At 42.8% G+C, this 21,949-nt stretch overlaps 2 protein-coding genes across 2 annotated transcripts in view; both read left to right on the forward strand.

The window, feature by feature from the left end:
• SCEL (sciellin) overlaps window positions 1–21,949 on the forward strand; it is a 732,032-nt gene that overhangs the window by 103,983 nt on the left and 606,100 nt on the right. The window lies entirely within an intron of this gene.
• On the forward strand, window positions 9,272–20,239 carry ACOD1 (aconitate decarboxylase 1). The gene is made up of 5 exons (XM_006735841.3): window positions 9,272–9,364; window positions 12,857–13,018; window positions 13,707–13,796; window positions 15,455–15,660; window positions 16,546–20,239. The coding sequence occupies exons 1-5, from the start codon at window positions 9,356–9,358 to the stop codon at window positions 17,522–17,524; spliced, it is 1,446 nt and encodes a 481-aa protein (XP_006735904.2). The 5' UTR covers window positions 9,272–9,355; the 3' UTR covers window positions 17,525–20,239.

Here is a 21,949-nt window from a genome sequence, read left to right on the forward strand (position 1 = left end):
CCCCGCCGTGGGTTAAAAGTATAAAGAGGTTTTTTTTTTCTTGCTCACTCTACATATCCATAGCAATCAGCTGTGGGTGTTCCCTGCCTCTTACCACTGGAAGATCATCATGACAAAGAGAAAAAAGGGGCGCCTGGGTAGCTCAGTCGTTGGGCGTCTGCCTTCGGCTCAGGTCATGATCCCAGGGTCCTGGGATCGAGCCCCGCATCGGGCTCCCTGCTCGGCGGGAAGCCTGCTTCTCCCTCTCCCACTCCCCCTGCTTGCGTTCCCTCTCTCACTATGTCTCTCTCTGTCAAATATAAAAATAAAATATTTAAAAAATTAAAAAAAGAAAAAGAGATAGGAGAAGTCACAAATCACTTGCTGGCTCTTCCCTTTCAAGAGCGAAACCGCAGTCACAGGCCAGGAAGGGGAAATGCAACCCTGCTGGGGACGGTTCCTGCTCTAAGGGAATTTAGTGATTGGTAAGACCATCCGTAACACTACCGTAGGAATTAAGTCTCTAGACTTAAAATTACATTGTCTTCAATTAATTAGGTGCTCTGTAATTACTCTTTCCCATGTATCTTTAGCCTTTGGTACATTCGAAACTTATTTGTTTTATAATAGCCTGATTTCAAAGTATCTCACTACACTGTTGACTTATATTTAGGTCAAATATACTTCACCACGCATAGTATCTCCCTCCTATGAACAGCTCCGAAAGTCTAGAGAGCTGAATACTAACTTTTCCTGACACCAGTATAGTACCAGAGGCCTCGGTGTTACCAGATTTCTTCTCCTTTAGTGCCCCCAGTTCTTGGTCACGCTCCTTCGAGGAATGAAGAGGTAGACCAGACGAAGAGTGGTGGGCAGCAAAGCTAAGTTTATTGAGTGATAGTTACTCAGCAATAGTACAAAGCTCCCGAAGAGGCAGGGGACCCGAGAGGGTTGCCATTTGGCATTTAGATCTAGGGGTCTTAATGGGCTTGTTGGTGGGCTGTTTTAATCTGAGGGTTACTCCAGGTGCCTGTCATTCAATCAGGTTTTTGTCATCTACCTATCACGTGGGGAAGGGTGGAGGGTTCCTTCCAGGGTGGTGTAAAATCCTTTAAAGGGTGAAACAGTTTCCTCTTAGGCCGGGGCTCCTTGTCCCTGCCTGCCTTCCAATTTTCCTTCATTACTAGTTGACTTTTACAGAGGGGTGGCAGTTTCAATGTTCTGTAATAGGATAGCCCAGATAACCTGGAACCCTTTCACTTCAAAACACCTGGAAATCCTGGACAAAATATAACAAACATTCTCTTAAAGACATGCCTGAGCTTAGAAAATAAGGAAAGTCATGACCTGAGCAGAAATCAAGAGTCAGATGCTTAATCAACTGAGCCACCCAGGCACCCCTCAGAATTGAGATTTTAAAGTCTTTGTGGAAGGAGACCTCAGTCAAGTTGGGAAGTTTCAACTGAGACCCCAAATAAAGCTTGCCTCCCCAAAAGACCTCGGCCCAAGTAAAAGATACGCCTAGAGTTGCCATATTTAGCAAATAATAACAGCGTTAGAGGATTTTTTTCTGTCGATGCCAGTGGTTCTTGGTCACACCACTTCAGAGAATGAAGAGGTAGACCAGAGTGTGGGCAGCAAAGCCAGGCCTATTGAGCGACAGCAAAGTGATAGTACAAAGCTCCCAAAGAGAGCGGGGACCCGAGAAGTTTGCCACCCGAGTTTCTAGGTCTAGGGGTTTTTATGGGCTTGTTGGTGGGCTGTTTTTATCTGATTAACCCTCCCGGCACCTGTCATCTAATCAGATTTTTGTCATCTACCTATCACGTGGGAAAGGGTGGAGGGCTCCTTCCAGGGTGGTGTAAAATCCTTTTAAGAGTGTTAGGGTGGGGGGCCCCTTCTCCCTGCCTGCCTGCCTTCCAACTATCCTTCAATAGGACATCTAGTTAAATCAGTAATGCAAATGAACAGCAATTAAGTTTTTAATATAGTATGTCCAGTATTGTATTTGGGACATACTTATACTAGAAAAGTATTTGTTGCCAGTCTGAAATTAGGAGCCCTGTATTTCATCTGGCCGCCCTAGATACACCAGAAAAATTATCCACCAGTATAGGGAGTCAACAAGAATGCCTGCCTATCTCCATGTGGGCTCTGAGTAGGGCAGGAAAGTATCCCCCACAAGAATTAACAATCATAGGTCTGCCCTTCCATGGTCTTATGATTTGACTTTATACTACGTGCATGATCCTCATCTACCAAGCCAGAAATTAGCATAAGAAATGCTTCCCACCCTCCCCACTCCAAAACCTTGAAATGCAGGGACTCCCAGCAGAAGGAAATAAAACCTGCTGAGTAAGGAAGGGCTGCACCCTCAACTCAGGCCACTATGGGGATCCACAGACAAAACTCTGATATGGAGAGCAAAGGCAGAAGGAAATGTAGACAAAATGAAATGTCCTTATAATCTGCAGCCCATTGACAAGTACTTGAGGCAGGCAGAGTATAATGTTCCTCCAGGAAACCCTACTGTCTTAATGCTCATGCTTTGTTAGGGGGAGAAACAACCTTAGCTTGACAATAGCTAGGCCTCCAGGGTCTTGGGCGTCTTCTTTAGCAGATGAAAGTCCTTTTGGAAATTTCCCTTTGTTTTTACCTCCCACAGCTCCAAAGTGTATAATCAGCCATTCCTCACAAACCCCGTGCAGCTCTTTCTGCCCATGGGTCCTGTCCCTGTGTTTTAATAAAATGACCTTTTTGCACCAAAAATGTCTCAAGAATTCTTTCTTGCCCATGGGCTCCAAACCCCTACACTTCAAACCACATCAACCTCACTGAAGATGAGTTCACGAGCCAAAATAACAAAACAGGGAGACTGCTGGTGTACAGCAAGGAAGGCTGGCCTTTTCATTTACCACTTAAAAAAGTCAAAGGGCACACAGCCTTTGAAACACATCCAGGGTCGTTCAAAGCTGATTACTTCACTGTGTTCCTTTATGTGGGGCAAATCACAGAATCCGGTTCCTAGACGTCAGACTGTGATTCTCGTCAGGCCCACCATCTCCCACAGATCCATCACCATGGCTGAGGGAAAAAAAAGCCACACAAAAAAAGTCAATTCTAGTGCCAGCAGGCTCAGCATTCACTAATCCATTAAGAATAGATCTTAAGGCACTAAAGGGCTTTTAGTCCCCTTTTCTCACTAAGAAGTGCTTGTTAACTAAAACTAAAGGGACACCTGGGTGGCTCAGTCATTAAGCGTCTGCCTTCGGCTCAGGTCATGATCCCAGAGTCCTGGGATCGAGCCCCACATTGGGCTCCCTGCTCCACGGGAAGCCTGCTTCTCCCTCTGGCCCCCACGCCCGGTTTGTGTTCTCTCTCTCTCCCTCTCTCTCTGTCAAATACATAAAATCTTTAAAAATAAATAAAAATAAAATCTTTAAAAAAATAAAACTAGAGGAAAGCTGGAGCCCACCACTTACAGAGCCTAAACTCCAAGGCTGCACTTCCCCGAATTTTCCAGAGACTAACCAACATCGCAGTGTGCCAGGGGCAATGAAACACCTCAGTCTCAGGCACAGCAAGACGATTAGTCACTGAAACATTCTTCATCTTAATAAAAGGCAAAGAAAGAAATATGTGAATGTTTCCCTCTGTATCCTCCTACCAGCAACATTCAGGCAAAATAAGCTAATAATTATTTCAAGAGGTTCTTGCAGAGAGTGTCCATAATGATGGCATGCATATATAAAGACGAATACTCCTTGGGCTTTGGTTTCCTCATCTGCAAAATACAAGCAAACATGGGAGCAGAAGGTTTGGGCAAGGATTAATGAGACTGTGTTGAATATAGATAAAGCTCTTAGCTCGGTTGCTGGCCCATCATAAACACTCAAGAAAGATGGCTATTTTGACTATTAAGTTTCAGGCTTTTGTAGCATTTAGATTTTATATTTCAGAAACATTTACTAGATGCTTCCATTTTGCACATTTTGGGCTTGAAGTAGAGGTTTTGTTGGTATTGCTTGATTATTCTCACACACCTTGTCAGAATTTATTGACAGATGCAAATTATTTTCTCTTACTGTGTTTGGACACTTACCTGATCATTCATCTTTGATTTTGATATCCAAAAATTTTCATTGACACTTAGGGAAAATAACAAGAATCTCGATAACTCTTCTTTTTTCTTCCCACTTTTTAGAAAGAAAACTTGATGTACTTTATCTTGTCTGCCTATCTTTATTTTTTCCAAAATGTAAGAGTAACTGTAAAAATAGCATTCTTTTTTTTCTATCTCCTACATCAGTGACCCAGAACTAACAGATTGTATTTCTAACTGACTGATTTTCAAAGTATTCAAACTCTAAGTAACCTCTAAATTGAGTGTGTATGTTATGCCATCCATTGTTTTACTGGAAGAGAAGGGGCTAAAAAAGCTCATCTTTCCCGTCTGGCATTAGACTGCATTGAGCATATGAGTATTAACAATCTTTTAAATTGCTGTCAATTTGAAGATATTACCTTCTCTCTGTTAGAAGGACATAATGTTGAGTCATTTGGAGTGAGTTGTGATAGATTTGCCCTAAGTCACCCATAAATTCTTATTTGGTCTCCTTTGTGGCCAGAATATAGTATAATGTACTGACTACTTTGGACATTGATAACCAATAAGGCTTATCTTTGTTTGACATTTAAGAGTCCTAAATGGGGTCAAAAATACGTGGTCTAAACTAACACTTCTCATGCTTCAAGGTGTACACAAATCACATGTTGAGAAACTTAATGAACACAGATTCTGATTTAATAGGTCCGGGCTGGGCCTGGAATTCTGCATTTCCAGCAAGCCCCCTGCGGACGCTGGGGTGGACCACACCGCAGCACGAGTGTAAGGCAGTGTTTCCCAGAGCGTGGGTATGGCACCAGGAGGACGGACACCACCTGGGAACTTGTCAGAAATGTTCATTCTTGGGCCTTCCCAGACTTTCTAAAAGAAACTCTAGGGACAAGCCCTCCGGGTGACTCTGATACACACAGTTTGAGAACCACTCTTCTCAACAAGTAAATCTGCTTGCCTAGATGAACTAAAATACATATTGGGTTATTTCCCAGGAGGACGGGAGCCAAGGCTGTCTTGGGGCTAAGACAACCACGCCAGACAGGCCAATGCCCAGTTAGCTGCCAGAAATGAGCATTTAACAGATCCACCCACACTGGTGAGTGGGCTTTGGGGGAACAGACCCTGCAGGTGCCGGCTAAAACTCTGTCGAGCAGATATGTCCCCTGCATCCAATGTCCAGGCAGCACCGATGCCCCCGCTCAGTGTCGGGGAAGTGTGACATCAGGTAACAGCAGCACTCAGTTGCCCAACAGGGGAAATGGGCAAGGCCTTCCGGCATCTGCTTAGCAGGGACACCAAAAAGATAAGCCAAAATTTTTGAAAGAATTTGACATTTTCCCCAAAAAAAGCATCAAAATAGATACCATGGGGAAATCCCTATTATTCAACTCCTTTACCCTCATTTTACCATTTCGCATGGCTGAGTGTGGACTCTGGAGCCAGACTGCCTGTCTCTAAGTCCTGGCTCTCCCATGTCCTGGCGGGGTGACCTCGGGCAGGTCACTCAACTCTCAGTTTCCTCGCCGGCAAAATGGAGAACATGATGTTTTTTGAGAATTAAACAGCACATTAATATATATAAAGTTCTTAAAATAGTGCCTGATATTCAGACAGTGCCTCATAAATATTGATTTTTATTACAAGTAGGCAGAAAGGGTAGAAGGGACTTACATTTCTTTTTTTCAGTGCTTGGGGTCTTTAAAGGAATAATTTGTTGCCCAGTGGAGCCTGACACAGCTTAGGAGAAATCAGACAAAAGTCAGAACTGCATGGAGACAAGAGATAGCATCTGGAGAGATCTGTGGGCCCCAGGGAAAGACTGAAGAAAGAGCTGGCAAGAACTAGAGAAACTGTAGGGCTCTGCACAAAGCCAGGTACATATCTGGCGAGGGAGCAAGCCTTAAATCCCAGAGTGGAAGGCCAGAGACCAGTAAGTGCTGACTACACAGGAGGAAGGGAACATCATCAGTAAATCTCAGGATCTTAGGCTCTCACCTTGGCTACAGATGGAATCATCTGGGGAACATTTAAAAAATACTTGATGCCTGCCTGTCACCCTTAGAGAGTCTGTTTCATTGGTCTGGGGCCTTACCTGAGGAACAGATTTCTAAAATCTCCCCTACTTGAGTTTTTTAGATAGCAAGGGTTAAGCATCTTACACTGAGGTCAGCACTGATCTTAGAAGTTGTGAGGGGCCTCAATGTACATAGATGATCAATGAAATGGCTAGAAAAACCATCCCCGCTGCTTATCCCCACCTTCTCTCCCCTTTATATTTATGCTCTGGACTTAGCTCCTCTCTGGCTGCTGGTAGTTCATAGAGTACCTTTTTGCTATGCAGAAAAATGCTCCCCTTCTTCCAGACACCATGTCAAGGACTGAGATATTACCCTACAAGCATGCTAACAATGTAGCCTACCACAGTTTCATGGATGGTGGCAGAAGACACGAGACTTCTGGGCCAGAAACAAAGGACTTTATTACTCACAGAAATAGCAGAGTATCAGCTTTTTCTTGCAACAAGAAAAGCCCCCTTGCCCACAACAATGGAAAGAGGTGACATCTGCACATGCAGGGAATTTTATTACAGGAGAGGAACCCCGAATTCAGGGAACCCAAAACTTCTATAATGGGCAGTAAGCCTGCTTGCCCTTTCCTCCACAGAGATAATACTTCTACTTTCCAAGGCTGTTTACTATGCACATTTTTCAAAAGATAATCTGGAATAAACAGTCAGTGAGTCTGCTGGCAAAATGTGAAGAAACGTGTGAGACCCATGCAGAATTGTCTTCCAGCATACTTTACTTTCCTCGTCAGAAAAATTGTTATAACGATTTCATTGGAATGAAAAACTTCATGTCTTCTGCTATGCAATTAGCATCGTAGTCCTATGAAGCTACAATGTCTATGATGTAGATGGAGCCCTCCTACATAGGAGCAGTTCACAACCTACACAAGTGTACTGTGTGGCATTTCATATTTTTCACTTACCTACTCTTTATCCTTGTTGGGCCCTATTCAACCTTGTTTTTGGACTTACTGTATTTTTCAATCATGTCATTCCTGATCATTTTCCTTCTTATACCCCAACTTTCCACTAATTATTTACCTTAAAATTTTAATACTTTTAAACATGATCAGTCCCATTCATTCTTGGATCTATTCCTTGTGATTCATGCATTGGAGCAACATGAGGGACCCCCAGTATGGGGGCACACAGATTACCTCTGCAAATTAAACTAGCAAAATCCACATATAATGACTGAGTTCTGTACAAATGACCCATGCTAAAGATGAGATGAAACAAGAGATGTCTAAGAGCAATGACAAGGTCTCAGGACCATGAAGATACTTCAGGAAGACATGATATGCCACAAGTAAGCAGACACCTTACCAGTTACAAGAACTCAAATGTAATTTCTGAGAACTACACTGAAAACATAACCAAAAAAGAATGTGCTGTCATGTATAGGAGTGTTGCAACAAGAGGAAGACGATCAGTATAGATTCTTAAAGGGGAATAGAGAAAAAGAAGTAAACAGAGACCATCTAGGGTAACCTAAAAGGACTGCATCTGGTGAAGACCAACAGAGAAATATCCACTCTGTAGGAGCAGGGACTTGTGAATGTCCTGGTGAATGTCCTTGAAATCCCTGCCGCTGTGTGTGTTCCAGTCATACTCAGCAAGCAGCATCTCATTACTCACCTGACTTCCCAGCCACACTGCCCTAGGGAAAGACCCTACACGGTGAAAGCACCTAGCCTTGCAACGGAAAGGAACATCCAAAGTATAAAATGACAGACTGGCATTCTGATCTATGCCTCAGCTTTTTTTTTTTTTTTTTTTTTTTAAGATTTAATTATTTGACAGAGGGAGACACAGCGAGAGAGGGAACACAAGCAGGGGAGTGGGAGAGGGAGAAGCAGGCTTCCCACCGAGCAAGGAGCCCGATGCGGGGCTCGATCCCAGGACCCTGAGATCATGACCTGAGCTGAAGGCAGACGCTCAACGACTGAGCCACCCAGGTGTCCCTATGCCTCAGCCTTTTAAGAGGGTGAGGCAGTCCCTCCCCAGTAGAGCTCAGCACTCAGTGCCGGATCCTGCATGTGAATGAATGTGTGAGGGAGGGCATGAATGTGGACCCTAGTGAGTATAGTATGGTAGCTCTAAGTCCCTCCCCTGTTCTAGTTTGTGGACAGTTGAGAAATTGCACTACAGCCCCGGGGGGTAACATTCTGCCTGCATGCCCTAAAATGGACAGCAGGGGCTTTTCTGAAAGGCTCTGGAGCTGCTCTGCCTCCATGGACTTCTGGAATGGTGGGGACCAGTATCAGCTCAGGAGCTCATCCTGGGGAGGGATGAAAGCTGACTGTGGGACCAGTTGGCGTCAGGGAGTAATGAGGAGGAGTTTAGAGACCAACGGGCCAATCCATCCAGACTAGCCATGCCAGAGTGATTGATTATAAGCAAAGAGGCCTGGACAGGCTGTGGGGTCAGTGCCGTGGGAGAGAGCAGGGGGGCAGGCCGTGTATCCCAGCAGCTAAACAGAGGACCAGGAACCAGAGATCTGCATCTGCAGAAAGGCAGGGCAGGACCCAACAAGGGTCGAGCAGGAGAAAAGCGTGATTAACTCCCAATGCCCTTCTAGGTTCTTAATCTCAAGCTACCAGGAACTCAGGCTGGCACATTTGTCCCCAGACAACAGTGACCAGCAGGGGTGACATGAAGGGGTAAATGAGTGTGCCTTAAACACTGCCCATGCCCTATTTTACTTCACCAACTCACTGTTTGGGGGTATTTGATTGTTTCTAGTTAATCTTATAAGCAAATCTGTGTTGTTGTTTTTTTTCTTCCATACATCCATGCCGATTTCCTTAGCATAAATTTTTCAGAGCAGGAATACCTGGATAAAAGAGGGTGCATTTTTCTGCGTTTGAGGTCTGGCATCTAAGCCCAGGATGCAATCCTAGCTTTGCTGTCAGTGCACTTCCCTGATGTCTATGAGAAATCATTTGACGTCTCTCCATTCCCTCCTGGCCTCGTTTAATTCCTCATCCCCTGTAGGTTAAACAACTCATCATGAGGAAGTTGAAGTGAGCGTACATATGTGGGAGGTGTTGAAATAGTGGAAACTTTAGGGTCACAACAAAGAGAAGGGGAATGGGCTGGGAAGACTGAAAGGTATAAAGGGTGTCACCCAGCCGGTGAAGTCCTCCTCCAGTTTGCGCCTGAGATACGCCTCCAATTTCGACAAGATGCTCAAGGTATTGTCACATCTTACGTGGCTTATTTAAATTGGTTTTCTAGCTTACCTCCCCTTTTCTCAATGTCCTTAGAGCTTCCTGCTTCTTCTTCAGAAATGGCATTTCAGCATTTCTCATAGCCTCTGGGCTATCTAATTACCTGCATCTGGTTTTTCATCGGTGTTTTACCAGTAAGAGATGGGATTCTGTTGCACAGAATTAGGAAGAAAATGAATTATTACAAGCTCATTGAATTTTAACCTGCTGGTTTTGTCTGTGTCCATTATGGCATGGCCAGATTGCCTTTTGAATGGTCTATTTACTGTCCTTAGTTCCCTGGAGAAGATAATCTTTTTGTAGCAGGAATCCTAACATCTTGGTTTGGTATTCTAGAGAGCTTAGCACAGCGCCAGACACATGGCAAGAACTTGTGAAATATTTATCAAATGGCTGCATGTTTTGCCTTTATACATTGATCACAGTATTTTACTAAAAAGAGTTGTAAATGCCATGAGAAAATCAGGAAGACCAAAAAAACATTAGACGGGTTCAATCCTACAGACAGCTGAGCAGTTGCATGTTTATGTTCTCATGTTCCTTCTTCCTCGGGAGCATTTCTTTGGGACAAGGGCGCTATCCAGGACTTGTCAGGAGATCCCCAGGGGGCCCTACCTTCGTAGGTCTCTAGCGCCATGGGATCATGCAAATGGAGGCCATAATCCCCTTCCAGGCTCCATGTGGTTGCCCCCACGACACATGCTCCCCAGGCACACACGTGTCCGCATAAGCCTCTCCCAGGTCGGATCTAACCCCAGAGAGATGAACGACCAATCACTAAATGCCTTCAACTGTGGGAGCTGTAGGGATGGAAAGAGAGCTTGAAAAGAGGTCATTTTGCTTAGAACAAGGGATCCAACCAGTTCTCAGTTTACTTGGTGGATCATCAAGCCAGTGCTTTTCCCTCCTTCCCTGCCCCTGTCCCTAAATATGTTTACCCACATTTCTAGCAGCAGGACAATCCAAGTTATTATTCTCCATCCTAATTAGAAACATCCGTGCCAGCCCCCTCTCCCTCCCATCCGCCTTCTCTCCTGCTCTCTCCCACCCCAGGCTCCCCTCACCTTTCTACCAAAGTTTCAGAGACATAGGACATAGCCCATCCTTTTTTGAAAATGGCAAGGGTTCTGTGACTTGGTCATCTCAAGACTGAAAATAGGGGACCAGCTGGTGGGCAGGTTGAGGACTTTCAGATGGCCACTGGTTCCATCTCTGAACCTCTGCCCAGACACTGATCTTAGCATCAGGGAGCCCCACACACCACACCCCAGATCCTCTGATTCAAAAACCCCTCGCCCTATAGCCTATGTTTTAAAAAGCAGTATCTGATGCTCAGAGAGGCAAAGGAAATTGTACGATGATGCAATAATCAGAGCAGAAAAGGGAAACAAGCTGACATTTACTAAGTGGTGCTAAGTACTAGGCATGTCGTGAGACACAGTTGAAGAGTGGGTGCTTTTAGTGGTACATAATAGATGTTCTCTTGGGAAGACGTGTAGAAAACAAAACAATCACCTATACATTGAAGAACTTGATATTTAAATGAATTTTAAAACACTGCTGCTTCTGAAATGCAAATAATCCTGCAGGTTTTTATGATCTGGTTTGTGGGTGGCAGCAGAATGGTCTTCTCCGCTAGGATGAGCACGGGCATTTCATATTCAGCAAGTTCACAGCGAGCCCATCATCACTGTCCAGACAGCTGCCCCTCTTCCTGTGCTCCCTCTCTTGGCACATGGCACCGTCATATCCCCACCCAGAACCTGGGCTATCGCAGCAGTCTCTTACCTGCCCTTGTCTACCCCTCTCAATCCATTCTCTGCACGAGGGCCGATGGAGGTCTTTGCAAAACACAGTTCTGATCATATGAACCTTTTTAAAGACAGCACCATGGCTCCCCTTTAAGCCACAGTCTTCAGCCTGGTGAAACTTCCACCACTCAGTCTTAGCCTGCAAACCCCTCTCACCTCTGTCCCCTGTGTGCAGCTCTGCAGCTGGGCTTTGCCTAAATCACTGCATCCCTCACACCTCTAAGCCCCAGTCCACGCAGCCACCTCTGCCTTTAACCTCCATACTTGTCCCGGGCACCTTCACCTGCTGACTCCCGTAAGTCTTCATAACCAGCCCAGGTATCAATGCGTACAGGTAATCTCCACCAACAAGAATAGACAGGAAGTGGTTCTCAAGTGTAACTTTAAATTTTCTAGTGGCCATATTTTAAAAAGAAGCTGATAAAATTAGTTATAATACTACATTTCATTTACTGACATATCCTAAATATTACCATCTTAGCACACATAATCAATATTTTACAATTATTACTGAGATGCTCTATATTCTTTTTTTCCTACTAAATCTTCAAAACCCAGTGTTTATTTTACTCTTATGACACATCCTAGTTTGGACTAGCCACATTTCAAATGCTCAATAGCCGATGTGGAGAGTAGCTACCACATTGGACATGATAGCACTAGAACATTTAAGAATCACCTAAAGATCTTAATGAAAGCACAGAATCCTGTGCTATGCTTCCAAAGCTTCTAGTTCATTTGCGGGTGGGGGGGTAGTCTAATTCTGGAGGTCTGGAGTAGGGACCAGAAATGTTCATTTTCAACAAGAACACCACGTGTTCCGATGTTTCTTTTCCTCCTCAAGAAACGTGGCTTAATAATTACATGCAGCAGTTTGGAGTTAGGCCCGTAGGAATTTGTGTCCAAACTCCACCATATAAGAGTTGTGTAACTCAGGGACATCAAGTCTGGGTCTCCTTACCTGCAAAGCAAGATGATGCTCATAACACCTACCCAGAAACTTGCGGCATTCAATGGATACTGTATTTACAACAGGCAGCATGACACCTGGCGCATATCTAACAATGGCAGCTCCTAGATGGATACACCAGTCCCAGCATGCCCACCTTCTGGGCAAGATGTCCCTCCCATCGTCTCCTCTGTGCTTCCCTACGCCATAGCCCACTCTCTCTGTGGCCATCACCCGCATGTTGGCCTGTGTCCTCAACTCGAGGACAGAAACTAGCTATTGGGCATTTCCACATCCCTTTGCCTGACACATAGCAGGGGCTCCGTGCTCATCATTTCTCAGGAATTGAACTTAGGTTGATTAACTGGCTTTCCCCTAGTGGAGCAAAACTCGTCACATAAAAGTACCTCAAGCTCGGGGCACCTGGGTGGCTCAGTCGTTAAGCGTCTGCCTTCGGCTCAGGTCATGATCCCAGGGTCCTGGGATCGAGCCCCGCATCGGGCTTCCCGCTTGGCGGGAGGCCTGCTTCTCCCTCTCCCTCTCCCCCTGCTTGTGTTCCCTCTCTCATTGTGTCTCTCTCTGTCAAATAAATAAATAAAATCTCAAAAAAAAAAAAGTACCTCAAGCTCTTGTATAGCAAGGAATAAGCAAATACAAATTGCATGTAGCACTGTTCTAACACTCTTCTCTTTAAAGTCTGTCACAGAAAGCTTTGCCAGAGTGATCCATGGCTTGACAGTGGGGCACCTGACAGATCACGTTATTCAAAGAAGCAAGAGAATGATTCTGGATACTCTGGGTGTTGGCTTCCTGGGAACCAGTACAGAAGTGTTTCACAAAGCCAGTGAATACAGTAAGGTAAGAAGCTCGGTGTCTACTTTAGATATAAAACCAAATGCCTGCTCATGAGGTATCCCACCAATGTGCCCGGAGATATGTGTTCATGGTCTGTTATTCTACTCTTTGTTTTAGAGATAGTACTTGGTGTGTGTAGCATTGTTGTATATGGTTTTATGCTCTATTTATGAGTTTTAATACTCATCTATATTCTTCACTAAGTTACTGTCTAAAGACCAATCTTAGGAATAGCATCTACCCCAATAGCATCTACCATTTATTCATGCAAGGACTTTAAGAGTCTCTGGAGAAAAAGCTGGTTCAGCACTCTGAGCAGAGTGGGTGTGTATGTGGGAGATGGAGCACCCACTCTCCAAAGGATGTACTTGGTATAGACAATTGGTCCACCTTCCTTAGTATTTACCCTCAAGGAATAAATAAGAATAAATTCAGACTCCATCCCTTGGCACACCTGTGGATCTCAGCCTGGGACAGAGCCCCAACATCTCCTCTCCCTTCCGTGGGGAAATTTGTGTATTCTTCTACAAGGAAGAGAAAATTCCAATGGTTTAAGGCTGTGATTCAGCACAAAGTGTTCAAATAAGCACCGTTAAAGTATTGCCTCCAAAGATGAGGAACAGCTCTTGAAGTGGTGACTGGCATGTCGTGTTTTCACTCTGTATCACTGATTGATATTCTTTGGTTCCAGATCTACAGTTCCAACATGTCCAGCAGTGTTTGGGGTCGACCAGACCTAAGGCTCCCGCCATCATATGCTGCTTTTGTGAACGGTGTGGCTGTAAGGAGGCTTACGTATCTTTTCAACTGTGAGACAATAATAATTTCAGAGCCAGGAAATAGCTCAGAAATTGTTCGGTTTCCATATTTCACGGATGAGTTACTGAAGTTCAGAGAGATGAAGTGGTCTGTCCTCTCTTCTATGTAGTTACTTCATTTTTTTGTGTTTGACAGTGAATTGATGCTTTTCAAACAAATTGTGAAGCACAGGAAATAAGATGGAGGACTTAGATAAAACACCCTAAGGTGTTTTAAAACTTTGAGGTGTTATTAAACTTTGAATATAGATAGGAAAAATATAAAACTCGGTATCTAGACTCAGTTCCTTTTGTTGTAACCAGTGCCAGTTTCTATTCAATAACTAGCTTTTCATCCATCCATTCATTCACCAGATATTTATTGAGAAACAACCAATGGCCATATGGTGTCTACATTTTCTGAAGCAAAAATCAGCACTTTTCATCTGACGATTTTTTTTGCTTTGTGTGTCAGCGGCAGTCTGTATCTATATACAAGATATAATTTAGACGTGAATGTGTTGAGACTTCTGAGATATTTTTATGGTTTGGGACAGTAGCTCAGAATATTGAAAGTCAAATCCAGCAGTGCATCCAGGAGTAGATGTCCAGCGTCCAGACCAGCCACATCCAATAGACATGGAATTCTACTTTTTTTTAAGATTTAATTTATTTATTTATTTGAGAGAGAGAGAGTGAGCACAAGAGGGAAGGAGAGGGAGAAGCAGGCTCTCCGCTGAGCAGGGAGCCCGATGTGGGGCTTGATCCCAGGACCCTGGGATCATGACCTGAGCCAAAGGCAAATGCTTAACTGACTGAGCCACCCAGGCACCCCTGGAATTCTATTTTTTTTAATGTTTTACTTATTTATTCATGAGAGTCAGAGAGAGAGGCAGAGGCAGAGGCAGAGGAAGAAGCAGGCTCCCCGCCTAGCAGGGAGCCCGATGCGGGACTTGATCCCAGGACCCTGGGATCATGACCTGAGCTGAAGGCAGACGCTTAACCATCTGAGCCACCCAGGCGCCCCCCCTGGAATTCTATTTTTAAGTGAACTTCTGGTTATTACTATTTCGTATAAGGGATAAGCTAATGGCTAGGATGAAGAGGAATAAAACCTATAGCAGAAAATAATGATTTTAAAATATAGCTTAATAGTTAATCTGGGTTCAAGAGTCCTTGCAACTTCCCTGTAAATTTAAAATTATTTCATAATGAAAAGGTACAAAAATATATGGCCTGATATGGAATAAATGATATTAAACTTTTAGTGCAACTTATCTGAAGGGTGGGGGAGGGAGAGAGGAACCACCACCTAATTTCATAGCCTTATTTTTAAGGGAGATATAGCTCTTTCCAGGGGCTGTGCCAGAGATTTCTGGCCACCTGGGTATGATCCAAGCCCACTGGGGGCTCTCTAGTTGCTCCCCAAAGTCCTGTCTGCTCTAGGCAGAGGACAGCATGTCTCAGTGCCCAGCCACATGATTAAGAATTACAGCCAGCTTATAGGTTTTATTTTCAGATAATCAGATCTAAAAAATCTCACATCAAATAAAGTTATTATGAAACTAAACCCTTCCTGGTCACTGCATTTAGAGAAATATTACTTTTTTGGTTTTTGGTTGTTGTGTGTCTGTTTACATAGATTCACTCAATGGATTTTGATGACACATGGCATCCCGCCACCCACCCTTCTGGAGCTGTCCTTCCTGTCCTCATGGCTTTAGCAGAAGCTCTCCCTTCAAGTCGAACATTTTCTGGCCTTGATCTGCTGCTGGCTTTCAATGTTGGGATTGAAGTACAAGGCCAATTATTGCATTTCTCCAAAGAAGCCAGTGACATACCAAAGAGGTACGGAGAGAATCTGCCCCATCCAGAGGCAGACACATGCCCCCTTCACCTGTTGATCATTATCTCTGTGGAGCCTTCTGACATAGAGCTTAGCTCAGTTGAAAATATTAACATTAGTGCTGACAGCTAAGTCAATTTTCCAGTCACATATCAAACCATATATCCATATACAAAGGTGTGACTTCAGAAGTACTAATGAAAAGTCTCCTTTGGGTTTAGAGGGTCAAGCAACCACGAGCATAAAATTAATTGGGGCCTCTAGTCCAAGGATGATTCATGTCATTTTGGCATCCACGGGTACTGTGAATCTTCCTAATCCCATCTCAAAGTAGAATCTACTTTGATATTTGCTAAGGTCCTTCAGACTGAGAACATTCGGAAGATCTTGAAACTGTTCAACCCACTAATCAAAAATGGTCCCATGTTGACTCTATCATGTAGTTCAATCTTATATTTACTTTTCCAGTTGATCCCGCCTGCTAGGAGAGGAGTAAATTGGAATACTGAGTGAATTTTCAGTTTCTACCAGGCTCTCCATTTTTATAGCTACTTACATGGGATTTCAGCAAATAACAACTTTTGCCTTTCTGGCAATAATTATTAAAAATTTACTGTGTCAGGCACTATTGTAAGCCTGTAGATTCATTCAAAACTCACGAAACCCTATGAGTAGATATTATAATTAGCACCATTTTATGGGAGAGGAAATAGGTGCAAAGAGGTTGAGTGACTTTGCTAAGATCACACAGCTAGTAAGTGGCAGAGCTGAGATTTGAACCTAGGCAGCAGGCCTGCGGCATCCACACGCCTGACCACTAACTACACTGCCTCCTGGTGACTGAGGTCTGTAAATCTCCAACTCTTTGCTTTTTCTTTACTTTTCAGATTCCATCCCCCCTCAGTGGTAGGAACTTTGGGTAGTGCAGCAGCCGCATCCAAGTTTTTAGGGCTCAGCATGACAAAGTGCCAAGAGGCCCTGGCTATTGCTGTTTCTCATGCCGGGGCACCCATGGCAAATGCTGCCACTCAGACCAAGCCTCTTCATATCGGCAATGCTGCCAGGCATGGGATGGAATCCGCTTTCCTGGCAATGCTGGGTCTCCAAGGAAACAAGCAGGTCTTGGACATGCAGATGGGCTTTGGGGCCTTCTATGCCAACTACTCCCCACAGGTTCTTCCAAACCTAGATTCCCACACATGGCTGTTGGACCAGCAGGATGTGGCCTTCAAGAGGTTCCCTGCACATCTGGCCACCCACTGGGTGGCGGACGCAGTTACGTCCGTCCGAAAGCACCTTGTAACAGACAGAGCCCTGCTTCCCACTGACCGCATTGAGAGAATTGTGCTCAGAATTCCAGATGTCCAGTATGTCAACAGGCCCTTCCCAGACTCGGAGCATGAAGCTCGTCACTCGTTCCAGTATGTGGCCTGTACCACACTGCTCGATGGTGGCATCACCGTCCCATCCTTCTACAAATGCCAGATCGACAGGCCACAGGTGAGAGAGCTGCTCAGGAAAGTGCAGCTGGAGTACCCTCGGGACAACCTGCCAAGCTTCAACACACTATACTGTGAGGTAAGTGTCACTCTCAGTGATGGAGCCACCTTCACAGAGTGCTCGGATACCTTCTACGGCCATTGGAGGAAGCCACTGAGCCAGGAGGACCTGCGGGAGAAGTTCAGAGCCAATGCCTCCAGCATGCTGTCCCGCGACACAGTAGAAAGGCTTCTGGAGATCGTAGAGAACCTAGAAGACCTAGAAGATTGTTCTGTGCTAACCACTCTGCTGAAAGGACCCTCTCCACCAGAGATGGTTTCAAAATCTATCCAGCATTTAACAATTCCATCGTACAATCTCTCCTGAGGTTTATCAACATCTAAGTGACTTTATATTGGGGAGAATTTGGTGATTTGCTTTATAAAGCAAGGGTTTACGGTTGATCTGCCCAGGAATAAGGGAAGCAAGGTGGAAAGAGTCCAGAAAGAGAATTGGATTTTTATGGAAGGAGTCTTGTCCTATAAATTTTGCCAGACAGTTCCAGTTACTTAAAGCAAAATAATAAATATGCAAGAAACACAGAGAAATTGATTTTATAAGCATTCATAAGGCTGAAATTCAAGTCACCTGTAATTTGCTTGTAAAGTTAATCTTTACAGAGGAGTTCTTTATGAACTTCATGAACCTCAAGATGTAGGAGGAATTTGAACCTACATGTAAATTTGCTGACAGTGGAGAAGGCCTCTGGCCTGTTGTGCCACCAACAGATTTCTTAGACCACAGGTTTTTACAAACCCTCCACAGTGGAGGGGTTGCTATTGGTTTAAATATAAGGAGTTGGTGGGTCCAAATCCTGCCCCTACAACTTACTAAATGTGACCCTAGGCATGTTGCTGGGTAACTCTCTGCCTCGGTTTCCTTATGATAAAGCAGAAATAAAAAGCAGTATAAAAGGTAAAAGGAGTTTGGCTCTGGAAGCCACGCTGTTAACCACTACAATATATTGCCGTTTGTTACAAAAATTTCTTGGGAAAAATATCATGGATGAAGAGTCTGAGATATAATACAGGACGGCAGCCAAAAAAAAAAAAAAGTATATATGTGAGTAATTAAATATTCATTTTGTAAAATAATAGAAATGTCTTATGGGGTTAAAAATTACAACTTTAGCAATAGATATAAGCAGGGAGTTATTATAGTTAATGTAGTCTAAATTCCTTGTGCCATTTGAGAAAAGGGCAAAGCTATTAACTCTAGACTTCGATTTGTAAGTATGCATGTTGACATTTCCAGGTAACCATTATAAGACAGCAGTAGAATGTATCACTTCCAGGTTAATAGAGGGAGAAATTTAAAAAAATAATAATAAAAAACAAAAAAACAGAGGGAGAAATATGGAATAGGAAAAAAAATAATCCAAAGGCAGGCAAGAAAGGAGGAGGAAAAAATGAAAAATGTAGAACATACAAAAAACACAATATAAAACAACAGGAAAAAATCCAAATATACCTATAATTACAAAAAGAATAAATGGACTAAATACTCCAGTTAAAAAACACAAAGATTGTGTATACATTAAAAACAATGTTTAATAAGTTTATTAGCTTCTAATTTACATATCATTAATTCATCCAGTTTGAGTGTACAGTTCAATGAGTTTTAGTAAAGTTACAAAGTTGTGCAAACATTGCCACAATCCAGTTTTGGAGTACTTCTTTTTTTTAAGATTTTATTTTTAGTAATCTCTCCACCCAATGTGGGGCTCAAACTCACAGCCTGAGATCAAGAATTGCATGCTCCATCAACTGAGCCATCAGAATACCAGGAGTACCTCTGTCATGCCAAAAAAACAAAAAACAAAAACTCCTCATGTGGGCCTGCAATTAATCCCCATTCCCACCTCCAGCCCTCAGCAGCCAATGATCCATTTTCTCTCTCTATAGTTGTGTCTTTTCCAGATATTTCATATAAATGGAATCATACAGGGGTGCCTGGGTGGCTCAGTCGGTTAAGCGTCTGCCTTCAGCTCAGGTCCTGATCTCAGGGTCCTGGGATCGAGCCCCAAGTTGGGCTCTCTGCTCAGTGGGCAGTCTGCTTCTCCCTCTCACTTTCCCTCTGTGCCCTCTCTCAAATAAATAAATAAAATATTTTTAAAAAAATGGAATCACACAATATGTAGTCTTACATGTCTGGCATCTTTCACTTAGCATAATGTTTTGTTTTTTTTTTCCCACATATATATCAGTACTTTATTCCCTTTCATTGCTGAGTACTGTTCCATTGTATGAATATACATTTATTTACCCATTCAGTAGTCGATGGACAGTGGACTGTTTCCAGTTTGGGTCTACTACAAATTATGCTTCTATGATCATCCACATGCATGTCTTGGTGTGAACATATCTTTCTATTTCTCTTAGGTACCTAGGAGTTGGAATGCTGGGTCATTTAGTTAGTACATGTTTAACTTTATAAAAAAAACTCCAGGGGCGCGTGGGTGGCTCAGTCCATCAAGTGTCTGCCTTTGGCTCAGGTCATGATCCCGGAGTTCTGGGATCAAGTCCCGCATCAGGCTCTCTGCTCAGTGGGGAGCCTGCTTCTCCCTCTCCCTCTGCCTGCCACTCTGCCTACTTGTGTTCTCTGTCTCTGTCATATAAATAAATAAAATCTTAAAAATAAATAAAAACCAAAAAACTTCTCCAAAGTAGCTCTATCACATTACATTTCTACCAGTAATATATGAGGGTCCCAGTTTCTCCATATCCTTACCAACCCTTGGAATTGTCAGTCTCTTTTATTTTAGCCTGTCTAATGAGTATGTAATGGTATCTCGTTTCAGTTTGCATTTTCCAAATGATGAATTCTTGCCTATTTTTGAGAAACATTGTAATTAGGTTGTCTTCTTATTCAGTTGTAGGAATTCTTTATATATCCTGGGTATAAGTTTTTTATCAGATATATGTTTTACAAACATTTTCCCCCAAGTCTGTGGTTTGTCTTTTCATGTTTTTAGTGGTCTCTTTTAAAGATCAAAATTTTAAATTTCGATCAACTCCATCTTACCATTTAAAAAAATTTTATTAAAAAAATGTAGAAAATAAAAATAAAAATGTTATTGTTCCTGCTTTTGGTGTCATCAGAAGGCTTTTTTAAAATCCAGTTATATAAGTTATTCAAGACTCATAAGGATGCAGAAAAGTCGAAAGTAAAAAGATGGGAGAAATATGGATGGAACACTAACCAAAGCAAGCTGGAATAAATAAATGTTAATGTTAGACAAAACAGAACTCAAGCAAAAAGCATTACTGGAAACAAAGAAGGTGACTACATAATGATAAAAAATTCAAATCAATAGGTAATTAAGATAATTCTAAGTAATACTGAACTATAAGGAGAAATACATGAATCCAATACCATACTGAGAGAATTTTAGTAACTGATATCTCTTAGTACTAGTAACTCTTAGTAACTGATATCTCAAGAAAACCAAAGATAAACTATATTAAGATTTAAACACTACTTACGTGTTTTATCTAAAGGACATACAGAGAATCTGCACCAAACAACTAGAGATTTCACAATCTTTTAAAAATCTCACAGACCATTTACAAAAAAGGACCATAAGCCATAAAGCAAGTTTTAACAACTTTTCAAAGGACTGGAAGATATAGATCATTTTCTCTAATCATAATGCAATTACATTTAAATTCAATATAAAAAAAGATGATTAGAAAACTTGAAATGTTCAGAAATAAAAATTCCTTGAAGTAACTTTTGGGTCACAGAAGAAATTGTCATAAAAATTATAAAACATTTAGAACCAACCAATAACAAAAATAGCATATATCCAAATTTGTAGGATGTAGCTAAAACAGTACTTAGAAATGTGTAGAATTTTCTATGGCTGGCTCTCTACCACTTGGATTATGCTGTTCGATAAGACATATCATTAATTTGAACAGTAAATAAAACAGGAGATCAAAGTGGTGGTTTCTATTGTGGCCTTCAGATACAATTTAATTATCCTGTCTTTATACAGTTCAGAAATTTCTAGGGGCAAGATCTAAGGGCTAGTAATAATATCCTCAGGTAACCCCTGTTATAAGCAAGACACAGACCCAAAATGGAGTCCTTATGCTAAGCCCCACATCACTAAAATGAGATTTACTTACAGTTTCAGCACTCCCAGAAATGGAATCTCAAACCAGTCATTCAGGAATTTCCAGAACAGCACTAGTTAGGCAATATGCCTGACAGACCCCTGCCATCCCCTAAAGGAACGTAATCTTGAAATAATCTATTTTGTCTAATGTAACTTCCTTGTTCCTATTCCTTCCTACCTATAAAGGTCTTTCATCTTATACAGCAACTTGGAGCTCCTTTCTACCTGGCTAGGTTGGATGCTATATGATTCAAATCAATTTTTGCTCAAATAAACTCTTTTTTTTAATGTAATGTTATTTATTTTTTTTTAGATTTTATTTATTTATTTATTTGAGAGAGAGAGAGAAACAGCATGAGAGGGGATAGGGTCAGAGGGAGAAGCAGGCTGTCCGCCGAGCCGGGAGCCCAATGTGGGACTCGATCCCAGGACTCCGGGATCATGACCTGAGCCGAAGGCAGTCGCTTAACCGAGCCACCCAGGCGCCCATGTTATTTATTTATTTGAGAGAGAGAGCCAGAGGACGAGCAAGCAAGCATGAGCAGGAGGGGTAAAGGGAGAGGAAGAGGGAGCGAGAGAATCTCAAGTAGACTCTGTGCTGAGCGCAGAGCCTGAAGCAGGGCTCGATC

This window comes from Leptonychotes weddellii, chromosome 3 (genome assembly GCF_054177405.1).
Source record: "Leptonychotes weddellii isolate Sample4059 chromosome 3, ASM5417740v2, whole genome shotgun sequence".
NCBI lineage: Eukaryota > Metazoa > Chordata > Mammalia > Carnivora > Phocidae > Leptonychotes > Leptonychotes weddellii.

Coding starts and splice junctions, on each gene's coding strand:
- ACOD1 (XM_006735841.3), top strand. Junction 13,797..15,454: donor CTTTTGTGAACGGTGTGGCT/GTAAGGAGGCTT, acceptor CTGTTTACATAG/ATTCACTCAATGGATTTTGA. Junction 15,661..16,545: donor GCCAGTGACATACCAAAGAG/GTACGGAGAGAA, acceptor TTTACTTTTCAG/ATTCCATCCCCCCTCAGTGG.